The following is a 13,689-nucleotide window of genomic DNA, read 5'->3' on the forward strand; positions in this document are numbered from 1 at the left end:
TGTTGGCAACATCTGAGCACTGTATTGCAATAACAACAGAAACTACACTTGATTTTTTTTATCTCTTTATTGACAAAAGGTGGGTACAGAGCTTAAGGAGAAGACAACACACAAACTGACATGAACAAACATGGAGAAACATGGGAAATGTAGTTTTTACTCCTGTTCCTTATCCTCTCCGTGGGTGATGACGTAGCACAGGTTTTTGTAGTCCAGGTTGCCAGCCACATCCAAGGGAAAGTTTGTGAACATCTGGTTTACCTAGGTAAATTTAGAAAAATCATAATTAATATCCATTCAACATTTTTTTGACAGTTTGTGCTTTTACCTTTCAGAAGAAAAGTGTATTACCTCAGCCTCGGTAAATTTGTCTGCCTGGGACATAAGGTGATATTTGATCCTGTGAGGAGAAACAAAAGAAATACATTAAATGCTGTGCTGATGTGTACATTTTTTGCATAAATCTGCATAAATCTACTTACTCTTCTCCTTTAAGGATTCCCGTGCCCTCTGGGTCGAAGATCTTAAAGGCGTTGAGAATAGTCTCCTCAGGGTCTGTACCTGTCAGTCAGAAAGTCAGAAAGGTAACAGTTTTTAATTAATCTGTAATGATATTCTCCTAAACCATTTCAAAAACCTTAATTATCAAAGATACAAGTCATTTCTGGAGGAAGTTGCATTCGAAATCCAATCTTCCGATGCTAAACTGCACGATTCATATATCAGTATGCAGTGTGTCTGATATCTGCTGGCTTCTGCAGCTATTTGCACCTCATTAGCATGATTATCATTTCAATTCTGATAAATTTGATCCTTGCCTTTGAGCTTCTCTCCAAACATGGTGAGGAAGACGGTGAAGTTAATAGGGCCCGAGGCTTCCTTTAGCATCTCATCAAGCTCATCGTTGCCAACGTTGAGACGTCCTGCCAAACATGCACATACAGAGATATACATTAATACAGAATGCCACTTCCTCTGATAGTTCAAATGCAGGGAGAGTTAACTGGACTGTTTGTAGATGTTCAGTGCAATAAAATAGTTATGAGTTTAGATTACAAGGCCAGGGAGGAAAATACATTTGGTATATTTTGTTTTGCTTCTGAAGTGAAAATTACATTCAAGTCTGAGGCCATACTAAAAGTCGTTTATTTTATTTATCATTTTTGGGAAACCTAAAAAGGTTTTAGAGATTCGAATTGCATAGGATAGTATATTTATAAATTGCATTTAAACTAGTAGTTACTAGTGGTCTTTGATATTTGGATCCTACTATATATTGCATTTATCAATAGTTTAATGAATTGATGACTTTTGAATCTACATCTGTGACAAACATAGGTCTATAATCACATTTAGGCTTCACAGCATTCAGTAGGAGCCGTTGTAATCCTAAAACAATGCTCTTGTTGGTTTACTAGGATAAACACCTTTAAGTATCTGAGATCTTCAGTGTATACAGTCATTCAGAGAGGCTTCACTCACCCAAAGCAGCAAATGTGTCCCTCAGGTCATTTTTGTCAATAAAGCCATCTCTGTTCTGGTCCATGATGGTGAAAGCCTGGAGAAGCATTCAGATTCACAGAGGTTAGTACCACACAATATGCTAGAATAAAATGTTTAGGTGTTTTAGTGAGTCGTAGAAATGACCCACCTCTTTAAACTCCTGGATCTGCGACTGCTCAAACATGCTAAACACGTTGGAGCTGGCAGCTTCCTTCTTCTTGGCTTTCTTTGGTGCCTGGAAATCAAGCAAAAGCAGTTTAGATGATTTTTTTTCCCAGGCTTTTTGCTTTTTAAATGCAATTTCGAAGCACATAAAACTCTCAAACTCAAGGTGAAAATACAAGAGCCGCAAAGACGTTTGTGCCGTAGTACATTTTAACCACTCTGTGGCACAAAATGAAGGTTGAACTCACGTAAGCTAGCCACTTTTTAAAATTGAACTGTCGAAAAGCAGCCTAGTTGTGTTTAGTCAGAAATGCTACAAATTAAACAATCTGGAACAGGCAATGATATGCACTGACTGAAAACCTTTCTAAAATGATGAAAAAAGTTGCTCTCCTGACAAAGACAAAGCAAAACGAAAAATGAAAATGGTCTACTTTTAAAGGTACAAATAGAAATACATACAAATATCCATACAAGATGTACTTTCTAAGATAAAAGCAAAACATTCTCTTAGTCTGAAGAGCAATGCTGTTGAGTTTCACTAGCTTTTCCATGTTAAAGAGTCCAAAAGCAAAGAAACGCAGGCCTACCATTGTGATGAGCTTCTTGTTACTCTGTTCTTGGTCTCAAAAGGCTGAGGGACACTCAGACATCGGTGGTTTCTGGCTATATATTGGCACAATTGGCTTTGACGGCCCACCTGTTCTATGTTTAGACAAAGGAGGAGGAACAATACAAGAATACTTGCCATATAGAGAATCACCCAGCCCTAGCACCCCCCCAGTTATTGTTTCGGACAGATGCTAGGTGATGTGATCAGAGTGTGCGGGCTTTGCTATCTTGGGATCATTTGGAGTGGCCTAACCCCCTTAAGACTCATCTGCACTTCTAACGCGTCGTTTAAAAACAGTGTGAAGCCGGCTAGCTTCTCACATCAGTGCGTTTGGTCAGATGTTGACGCTTTGTCTTCGCTACATGGATTACTTTAATGATTTGTAGCCCTTGTTACATTTGTGATACAGTAGAAGACTGATTTTTACAGCCGAGAGGCTCAGAGCTTAGGACCACAGTCTAACAAGGGTTCATCCAGTGCATAAAGTTTCAGACATTCTTGAAAAATTAATTTGAGGAGGTAGATGCCACTCCACTGTATGAAGTTTAACATTGATTTAGACATGGAAATATAAGCGTAGATGACAGAAATATATTTTATGTGACATATATTGCCCTGTATCAAGAGTGATGTTGCCATATATGTTATCTTTAAGGTGATATATAATTTTCACATACGTACATTCTTTGGACAGTCAAAGATAGCTCATGCCAAAAGTTAAAAGTGTATGTATTTATAATATCTATGTGATGTTTGTACATGGTATTATATGTACCAACCATTAATGTCAACAATATAGGTTTTATTTATATGCAACTTTATTAAAACAAAATATATACAAAAAATCTGTGTTTATACACATTTTTGTATTATATACATATACATACATAAATACATACATACATAAACATACATATTTGTATGAGATAGATGTTAATATATGAAATAGTTAAAAAAAATGATGTAGGATTTTACGCATTGAATTAAACATGAAAAACTGAACTAGTATTTCTTGTGAAACATGCTCCAATAATATTAATTTAAAACTACATTAATATTAATTTAAGACTATGGAATACATTCTTTTACAGTGTATTTATTCCACTCACTACACTTTTTTCATTTTTGTATTGCATTTTGTACAGTTTTTGCATGGGTGAGAATGGCGCTAGTTGTGACATTGAGTATTTCTTAGCTTTATTTTAAAAAATAAATCAAAATGATTCTATATAGGCATATATATTTTAATTTGTCAACCATTATTGGCCAGGAATAAAGATACAGTCCATTAAACACATGCTGACCTTTTGTGACAACATGCCCCAGTGGTGAAGTACTGTATTGTCTGTACTGTTTGAACTAAACCAGAACTAAATTCAGTGGGGGGCAAATAATTGAATTGAACTGAATTGAATTTATTTAATTTAACTTAATTTTATTTTAATTTGTTATTTTACTTTATTTTTGCAGTAAACTTTTGTATAATATTATTAATATAATAATAATAATAATAATAATAAATAAAAATACATACATATTATAAGTGTATACATTTAAACTAAAGCAGAACTAAATTTAGTGGGGTGAAAATTATTATTATTTATTTTATTTGCAGTAAACTTTTGTATAATAATAAGTGATAATAATATAATAAAAAATAAAAATACATACATAATATATTTGTATGATTTTAAACTAAAGCAGAACTAAATTCAGTGGGGTGAAAATTATTTTATTTTATTTGCAGTAAGCCTTTGTATAATAAGTAATAATATAATATGAAAAAAAATACATACATAATATACATGTATAATTTTAAATTAAACCAGAACTAAATTCTGAGGTAAAAATTAGTTAATTTCATTTTATTTTATTTTATTTTATTTGCAGTAAACTTTTGTATAATAATAATAATAAGTAATAATATAATGACATAAAAATACATACATAATATACATGTATAATTTACAATTTAAACTGAACCAGAACTAAATATATTTTAATTTAATTTTAATTTTAGTAAACTATTCTATAAAAGTAAAAAATAATATATTATGAAATAAAAATTAATACATAATACACATGTATAATTTTAAACTAAACCAGAACTAAATTCAGTGGGGTGAAAATTATTTTATTATTTATTTTATTTTATTTTATTTTTTCATTTTATTTGCAGTAAACCTTTGTATAATAATGTAATAATATAATATGAAATAAAAATACATACATTATATACGTGTATATTAAGTAAACTTTTGTATTTATTTTATTTTATTTTATTTGCAGTAAACCTTTGTATAATAAGTAATAATAAAATATGAAATAAAAATACATACATAATGCATACTTTTAAACTTAACATTTTTTATTTTATTTGCAGTAAACTTTTCTATAAAAGTAAAAAAATAATATATTTTGAAATAAAAATACATACATAATATACATGTATAATTTTAAACTTAACCAGGACTAAATATTTTTTTATTTATTTAATTTTATTTTATTTTATTTGCAGTAACTTTTCTATAAAATAAAAATAATATAATAAGAAATAAAAAATGATTACATAATATATGTGTATAATTTTTAAACTAAACCAGAACTAAATTCAGTGGGGTGAAAATTATTTTATTTTACTTTATTTTATTTATTTATTTTTTATTTTATTTTAATGAGAAACTGCTTTTGAATGGTCACTGAGTTGATAATTAATTATTGCATTATTGCAATTATATAATTGCAATAAAAATGAGTATATAGACACCCAAACATGTGTGTAGTTGGACTTTCTCTCCAAACCTTAATTTCTAAAGAACTTTTGTGAATTCTGATTGTGATTGATCTGTATGCATAGGTCAAAACGATTGCATGGAGCTCATCCATTTGAATCCAGTCATCTTAACATGTGAGCGCAGTCAAGCCCTCGGCTTTAATTCGGCATGCAACTCTCATGAGCAAATTGTTTCTGCTTTGTCTCCCATTATCTGTAGCGAACAATCGGACTGAACAAAAGCCATTCTCAGGACTACAAATATAGCCAGTCATCCCATGCTTGCCAGATTTAAATGTGCTCTTACAAACAGCCAAGTAATGTGCCGTCAGACTGCCGTAAATAATCTGTCCAGCTATCCGGCACGGCAGCAGGCTGTGTAAAGCTTGTTTTAGCAGTGTCCTCACAGACAACTGAACGAACGCTGGCCAAAAGAGCGGTGGAGAAGAACTGCACCATGGGATGTAAGGAATGTTGCTGTGATCTCCTGCTTGGCATTGTGCGTAAGTGTGTGTGTGTGTGTGTGTGTGTGTGTGCGTGTGTGTGTGTGCGTGTGTGTGTGTGTGTGGTCACGACAGAGAGCGTGCCCATGTTAGGTGTGTGACTGGCAGGTGGGGGGCGACAAGGAGTCAAGGTCTGCTCATGTGTGCTAGCAATAACACAACTGATCGGGAGCCTGGCGGGGAAGTGTCAGCTTCCTACAGCTGCTTCTTACTGTCAATCACATTAGCCGTATGGTTCCATCACACCTCGACAGGCCTGTAAATACACGCTGCTTTATATGACAAGACAACACAGTGATGATGATACACTGCCTTCAGTCTCTTTATTTTTAGTCATATGTGACCCTGGACCACAAAACCAGTCATAAGATTAAATTTTACAAAACTGAGATTTATACATCATATGAAAGCTCAATAAATAAGCTTTCTATTGATGTATGGTATGTTAGGATCGGACAATATTTGGCCGAGATTCATCTATTTGAAAATCTGGAATCTGAGGGTGCAAAAAAATCAAAATACTGAGAAAATCACCTTTAAAGTTGTCCAAATTAAGTTCTTAACAATGCATATTACTAATCAAAAATTACATTTTGATATATTTACAGTAGGAATTTTACAAAAAATCTTCATGGAACATGATCTTTACTTAATTTCCTAATGATTTTTGGCATAAAAGAAAAATCAAAAATTTTGACCCATGTAATGTATTTTTGGCTATTGCTACAAATATACCCCAGCGACTTAAGACTGGTTTTGTGGTCCAGGGTCACATATTTGAATTTCCTCTCATTATTCTTTATGGGAAGGTGAGCTAATTGGGCCACGTTTTGATCTCTTTGGTAAAAGGATATGGTATTACAATGCATATGTTTGAGTGTGTTTTAGTGATACTGATATTGTATCATTATAGTTTTTATTATTTTGAATTTAGATTTTTTTTTCTGATTTTATTTTAATTTTAAAGTTTGTTTTGTGTTTTTATTTTTTTCTTATTTTATTAATATGTCTATATTTTTTTAGTTCTAATTAATTTAGTTTAATTTTTGTACTTTAACTTAAACTAAGCAACAACTAGCTGAAATTAAATGTATTTAAAAAATATATATTTTATTTAATTTTAGTTGATGTTTATATATTGGTAAATAAATATTTTATGCTTTTAATTTTAGTTAATAGCAATAATATATTATGTTAATTTTAAGGTATTATTCTTTTTCTCTTAAATTTGTAGTATATACACTAAACCAGAACTAAAATTAGTGGGGTGAAAATTATTTATTTTATTTTTATTTTATTTTTTTTAATTAGATTTTATTTGATGTTATTTGATTTAATTTATTTTCAATAAACTTTTGTATAATAAGTAATAATATAATATGAAAAAAATACATGCATAATATATGTGTATAATTTAAACTAAACCAGTGCAGTGGGGTGAAAATTATTTTATTTTATTATTATTATTATTTTTTGTATAATTGTAAACTAAACCAGAACTAAATTCAGTGGGGTAAATTTTTTTATTTTATTTTATTTTATTTTATTTTATTTTATTTTTGGTGTTATTGTAAGCTAAACCAGACCTAAATTCAGTGGGATGAAAATTAATTTATTTTATTTTTTTTCAGTAAACTTTTGTATAATAATAAGTAATATAATATAAAATAAAAATACATACATAATATACATGTATAATTTTTTATATTTGTAATATATAAATTAAACCAGAACTAAATTCAGTGGGGTGAACATTTGTTTTATTTGCAGTAAACTTTTGTATAATAATAATTACTAATATAATGTAAAATAAAAATACATACATAATATGTGTAAAAATTTTAACTAAACCAGAACTAAATTCAGTGGGGTAAAAATTATTTTTATTTTATTTATAATATAGTTAATTTTTAATATTTGTAATACATAAATTAAACCAGAACTAAATCCAGAGGGTGAACATTTTTATTTTATTTGCAGTAAACTTTTGTATAATAAGTAATAACATAATATGAAATAAAAATGCATACATAATATATGTGTATAATTTTAAATTAAACCAGAACTTAATTCAGTGGGGTGAAAATTATTATTATTATTATTTTTGTATAATTTAAAACTAAACCAGAACTAAATACAGTGGAGTGAAAATTATTTTTATTTTTTTATTTTCAGTAAACGTTTGTTTAATAAGTAATGATATAATATGAAATAAAAATACATACACAATATACGTGTATAATTTTATGGAATTAGATTCAGTGGGGTGAAAATGATTTTATTTTATTTTATTTTCAGTAAACTCTTGTATAATAACTAATAATATAATACGAAATAAAATGCATACATAATATATGTGTATAATTTCGAACAAAACCTGAATTCGATTCAGTAGGGTGAAAATGATAACAGAATATGAAAACAGTATCCAGTTGTAGTTTGTTTGCCTGCAGATGGAGCAGTTTACCCAGGTGTACGAGGACTCTGTAAGTTTCTATATTCCCTACTACAAAATATTTAACCTGCACAACTATAGTCAGATCTTCATGGACCTTTTATGCATATAATTTACAAGCACATACAATATACATTTCAGATGTTACAAGTAATTTATGAATACTTATGGTAAAGATTCATTTTTTAAGACTAAATATCAGTTGCATGTCCACTGCTCATCACATACATGCGTGCGTCCACACACACATCCCCAGAACAATGCCCTCCTCACATCTCTGCTTGTCTCTTCATTATGTTCATTTGCCATGTCTTTGCATCTCCATAATTAAAATCTAATCCTGCATGCCGACTTTTTAAACGAGGACTAGCCTCAAGAGGAGGCTTATTTGATTAAAAAAGGGGAAGGGTAGAGGAGGGAGTCCTCCACAGCTCGGCAGGCAGGAGAGACAGCTCTTAATTGTGCTCCCATGAGGTGTGCGCACGCCTGGGCGGAGAGAGAAGGGGGGCTGGGTGCTCAGAGGCTCCAGTGGGCCTGAAAAAACAAACCGCCAGTGGGACCGGCTCTCCTGCGCAGCTCCCCTGGTGTCCCAGTGAGGGGAACCGAGGGGAGGAGCACTTATGAAGAGCCACGGGACTCACCCAGCTTCCAATTCTCACTCCACCCTGCGGGGTCTCAACTCGAACCCCCCATCCTCTCTCTTTAAGTGTCTGTGTGCGGTGGTGAGGGTGAGAATCAGGGCTGCTCTACAAATGAACGTAAGTAACGGAACTGAAGGTGACTCTGGGATCCGACGATATAAATTAAGGTTAAAATCCTCATTGTTGACTTTCTTTCATATCTCCTGGTTTATTTATTGTGTAACATGTTTACAAGTCATAAGTTTACGTCCACCTTTCTGAATCTGCAAAATGTTAATTATTTTAAATAAGAGGTATCATACAAAATGCATGTAAATTTTATTTAGTACTGACCTGAATAAGATATTTCACATAAAAGATATTTACATATAGTCCACTTGTGAAAATAATAGTTGAATTTATAAAAATGACCCTGTTCAAAAGTTTACATACACTTGATTCTTAATATTATGTTGTTACCTAAATGATCCACAGATGTGTGTGTTTGTTTTTGTGACATATCAGGACACAAATTGGTGTAATAACATGGGTATGACATAGGTATTACAAGGAGAGGGTGACTTATGAGGACATTGCCCATGTCCCCACTTTTCAAAAGGCTTATAAATCATACAGAATACGTTTTTTTGAGAATGTAAAGATATGCACAGTCTCCTGTGAGGGCTAGGTTTAGGTGTAGGGAAGGTGTAGGGTGATAGCAAATATCGTTTGTACAGTATAAAAACCATTACGTCTATGGAATGTCCCCACAATTCACAAAAACAAACGTGTGTGTGTGTGTGTGTGTGTGTGTGTGTGTGTGTGTACCTGGTATTCATCACGTTGTGAGGACCAAATGTCCCCACAAGGATAGTAATACCAGTAGATTTTGACCTTGTGGGGACATTTCTTAGGTCCCCATGAGGAAACAGGCTTATAAATCATGCACAATGAGTTTTTTTGAGGAAGTAAAAGTGTGCACAATCTCCTGTGAGGGCTAGGTTTAGGTATAGGGTAGGTGTAGGGTGATAGAAAATATGGTTTGTACAGTATGAAAACCATTACGCCTATGGAATGTCCCCATAAAACATGTAAACCCAACATGTGTGTGTGTGTGTGTGTGTGTGTGTGTGTGTGTGTGTGTGTGTGTGTGTGTGTGTGTGTGTGTTTTAGTGATAGTTGTTCATGAGTCCCTTGTTTGTCCTAAACAGTTAAACTGCCTGCTGTTCTTCAGAAAAATCCTTCAGGTCCCACAAATTCTTTGTTTTTGTTTTTTTGGCATTTTTGTGTATTTGAACCCTTTTCCACAATGACGGTATGATTTTGGGATCCATCTTTTCACACTGAGGACAACTGAGGGACTCATGTGCAACTATTACAGAAGGTTCAAACGCTCACTGATGTTTCAGAAGGAAAAATTATGCATTAAAAGCCAGAGGTGTAAACTTTTGAATGGAATGAGAATGATGCTTCAGTAGAAAACACGATGCATTAAGAGCTTTTTGAATTTGAAGACTGGGTAAATTTAACTAATTTACAATCTTCTGTAACTTCTGAAGGGCAGTACTAAATGGAAAAAAAAAAGATATTTAGGGAAAAAAAAGAAAAATGTACACATTCTCATTCCATTCAAAAGTTTACACCCCTGGCTCTTAATGCATAATTTTTCCTTCTGAAACATAAGTGAGCGTTTCAACCTTTTGTAATAGTTGCATATGAGTCCCTCAGTTGTCCTCAGAGTGAAAAGATGGATGTCAAAATCATACAGTCATTGTTGGAAATTTCAAAGTGGTCAAAGTGACAACCTGTACTGAAATTGAATTGAAAGCTTATAAAAGTAAGTAGAAATTACCAAAATGATGGGAATGGATGGGAAAATGGATGTCACTATGCATTGAGTAAATGATTCACCACAGAATATTTCATGTTTCATTTATATATTTTACATCATTTTATATATGTGTGTGCCGAAACAGTATGTTTTGGTCCATTGGCTGAGACTGATTTTAAAATGTTTAACTACACCCCTACATTTTTGATGAGGAAATATTTATGTCACTCTCTCTCATAGCTACATGGTGAGTAGACAGGCCCCCTCAGTTTGAGGTAAATGTTCAAACGTATGAAAAATCTGTGTAACTACCGGACATCATTTTTATATAATTAAACACACTTGTTGGAAGTTATTCCATAACATTTCGCTTTTATATGTGTATCAGAACAGTGCTAGCTAACCATGTGCTGATTAGCATTGAGCTTGATTCAAAAGTATCTAAAATTGTCAGCACTGAAACTAAAATTTGGTGGTTTCGGTAGTGACATATTTGTTTTTTTGGGTGTTATTCCATAAAATTGTCACCGTTTTTGTACAGTAACAGTTAAAAACATGTCATCATTGTTTCAGTAGTGACAAAAGGCGACACATATCCTTTATTTGGGGGGAGATAAACAAACTTTTACTACAGTTATGCAATTTTTTGTAGTATTTTCGTATGTTTTATTAGTGTTTTAGTATGTGGGTTAAAATTCTGTAATGTGTTGTGGCCGCTACCGAAAATGTCCAGTCACGACCAAAACATAAGAAGTTTTGTCAAAAATAAAGTACACTGAATGAACAACTAAGATGTTATGATAGTGTTTGGTTCAATGTATAATCAAACGAATGAATCCTTTAGATTGAGTTTGAGTTTGAAGTCAAAACAATAGCTGAGTTTAATAAAACTACTCAGAAGGTTGGTTTAAACATTTAACTCAACGGCTGGATCAAAACAACCCAGTCGCTGGGTTTGTCCATTTGTCCAACCCAGCATTTTTAGAGTGTATCAACTGGTAGCTAAGTCACTGGCTAAACAGTAACGAATTTTTACCACTAATTGTATAAAATAATAATAATTCATAATACCAGTAATCATTATCATAATCACACTTTTAGTTAATAAATGATGTACTTATGTAATCAGCGTAATCACTGTCCAGTAATTAACACTGCTGGTTAAGCAGTTATTGGTTATCATCACTAATTGTGACAGTTAATACAATTACTAGTTTAGATCATCACTACCGTGAACAATGAGGTGAGACGATACTGCACTTATCCAATAGAGGACGCTGCTCTCCAAGTTCAAGTTCAAAAGCAGTATTTACAATTCATCAGGAATCGACCGGACAAGGGTTTATGCTATAACATCAAATCATCTAATGCCACCATCTTAAACACAGTCCACAAGCATTTAAAATGCACATTCCTTAATGCAGTAGGCATTTATAGGGAGAACAGTTAGATTGTGTTTGGTTTTATTTCAGCAGCTATCGATCGCCGTATCCACAATCTCCACGCAAGAATGGCCATAAAATCAATATAATAGATGTATTGGTTTTTAAATACAAACCGAGGGTACCTGGACATGTAGATATAGCAATATAAACGTAGCAAATAACAATATAAGACGATAGTACACACAAGAACATATGATTTTAAATAGGGTTAAAGATAAGAACAAATCAAAAATCAATATATCAGGTGTAGGAATACAACAACAGGCCACTGAGGCCAGAAGGTTCTTCGTGTGACCATGAGAAACGACAGCAAGCTGCGCGTTGCGCTCGCGTTGCTCGCATCGCGTCAGATCTGATCAGCGTCTCTCTCGTAATATCTATCTATAGCGATAATAAAAAATCAATAACCGTGTAAACTCTCTTCTTTTAACGGATGAAAACGTATCCAGCATCCCCTCCCGCTCCTGCGCCACGGGGAGCGCGAATGAACGCGGAAACTCCATCCCGCGTTTTCTGCCTTTTATTTCGGACGCTCTCAATAATTGTTTTCAGTAGCCCTATTCAATATCGCAGGTTGGCGTTCGTTCGATAACTCCATTCCGCGCGCGCCCGCGCCGTTCGATCTGCTCCGCTCCGTGTTTTGCGCGCGCTCCCCCGCCTCTCTCTCTCTCTCTCTCTCTCTCGCGCTGAACTCCAGCCCCTCTCGCGCTCTCTCTATCAGCCTTTCATTCCGTCTCAATATGTCTCAAGATGGCGGCCAATGCGGGATCGATGTTTCAATATTGGAAAGGCTTTGATTTGCAGCAGCTCCAGGTCAGCTCCCTTTCGCTTTGTACTCGCTGTGTGTGCCGGTAAGCTGGTCCCGGGGAGCGTCGCCGTGAGAGGCTGGCGCGTCGCTCTCGCGTCGGCGCTTTCGCCGGGTTCGGTGCCCATTGATTAAAGCGGCTCTCTCTCGCTGATCGGAAATTGATCCTCTTTGTTCAATTCCCATCGATCAACCATCACGGTCAAGGTGGATGCGGCCACTTTGGCAACGGGAGCCCGAAGGTTTCACTATTCTTTCCCGCTCCTCTCCATCTCCGGACTGTTTTGGGAATAGTTTGTGCTGAAGAGATTTAGATAGTATGTTTGTTGAAATAATTTTGTGTTTAGAAGTGTGTCGCGCTACACGGGTGGCGCTGTGCTGGACCGAGACGTTATTGCTTAGTAACGAGAGAGGTGTTAGACTGCCTTGCGTTTTAGATTTAACCCCGTTTATTGTTTACTAGCACTTTTTGTGTGACTTTAGAAGTTTATGAAGTTAGCAAACGCAAACTTCGGCTTGGTAGGTAAGTTTAAACTGAAGACGGAATTGGCTTTCAAACCTGCGCCAGACAGGAACAATTAAACACAAAACAATAAACAAACACGAACAGATGAACGTTTTTCTTAACTAACGTTATAGATTTAATTCGGTTTATTTCGTTATTCAGTTACAGAGCCCGACGCAATAGCTCATTTAAACAAATGAATACAATTTCATCAAAGCACTCTGTTTTTTTCCCTCTTCACATGTAACTTGTGTTCAAGTCGTTTTACAGAAATGTAAGGGTTTGAAACGTAGGTGGTAACGATAAGTTTCTTTTTTTCCTCTGCAGTTTGTGCTATTTGTTTGTTAAATTGATTAGTTGTCAAAGTCACAACTCTTATTTGTAGTGTTCGTGCTGTTGGAGTATGAAGTGCATTTGTCGCCTTTGGTTAGGCATAAACAATAGACTCATGATTATATCAATTATTGATTA

At 33.9% G+C, this 13,689-nt stretch overlaps 1 protein-coding gene across 1 annotated transcript; it reads right to left on the minus strand.

Annotated features, from left to right (window-relative positions):
* Nucleotides 1-48: 48 nt before the first annotated feature.
* myl10 (myosin, light chain 10, regulatory) lies at nt 49-2,324 on the minus strand. The gene is made up of 7 exons (XM_073829142.1): nt 2,259-2,324; nt 1,652-1,738; nt 1,483-1,558; nt 819-923; nt 483-561; nt 352-400; nt 49-261 (listed from the first exon to the last, which is right to left on the minus strand). Exons 1-7 carry the CDS (start codon nt 2,259-2,261, stop codon nt 157-159), a joined length of 504 nt encoding a protein of 167 aa, XP_073685243.1. The 5' UTR covers nt 2,262-2,324; the 3' UTR covers nt 49-156.
* Between the last annotated feature and the right edge of the window lie 11,365 nt (nt 2,325-13,689).

The sequence above is a fragment of the Garra rufa genome, chromosome 23 (genome assembly GCF_049309525.1).
Source record: "Garra rufa chromosome 23, GarRuf1.0, whole genome shotgun sequence".
Lineage (NCBI taxonomy): Eukaryota > Metazoa > Chordata > Actinopteri > Cypriniformes > Cyprinidae > Garra > Garra rufa.

Coding starts and splice junctions, on each gene's coding strand:
- myl10 (XM_073829142.1), bottom strand. Junction 1,559..1,651: donor AGATCCAGGAGTTTAAAGAG/GTGGGTCATTTC, acceptor ATGCTTCTCCAG/GCTTTCACCATCATGGACCA. Junction 401..482: donor GGAATCCTTAAAGGAGAAGA/GTAAGTAGATTT, acceptor TTCTCCTCACAG/GATCAAATATCACCTTATGT.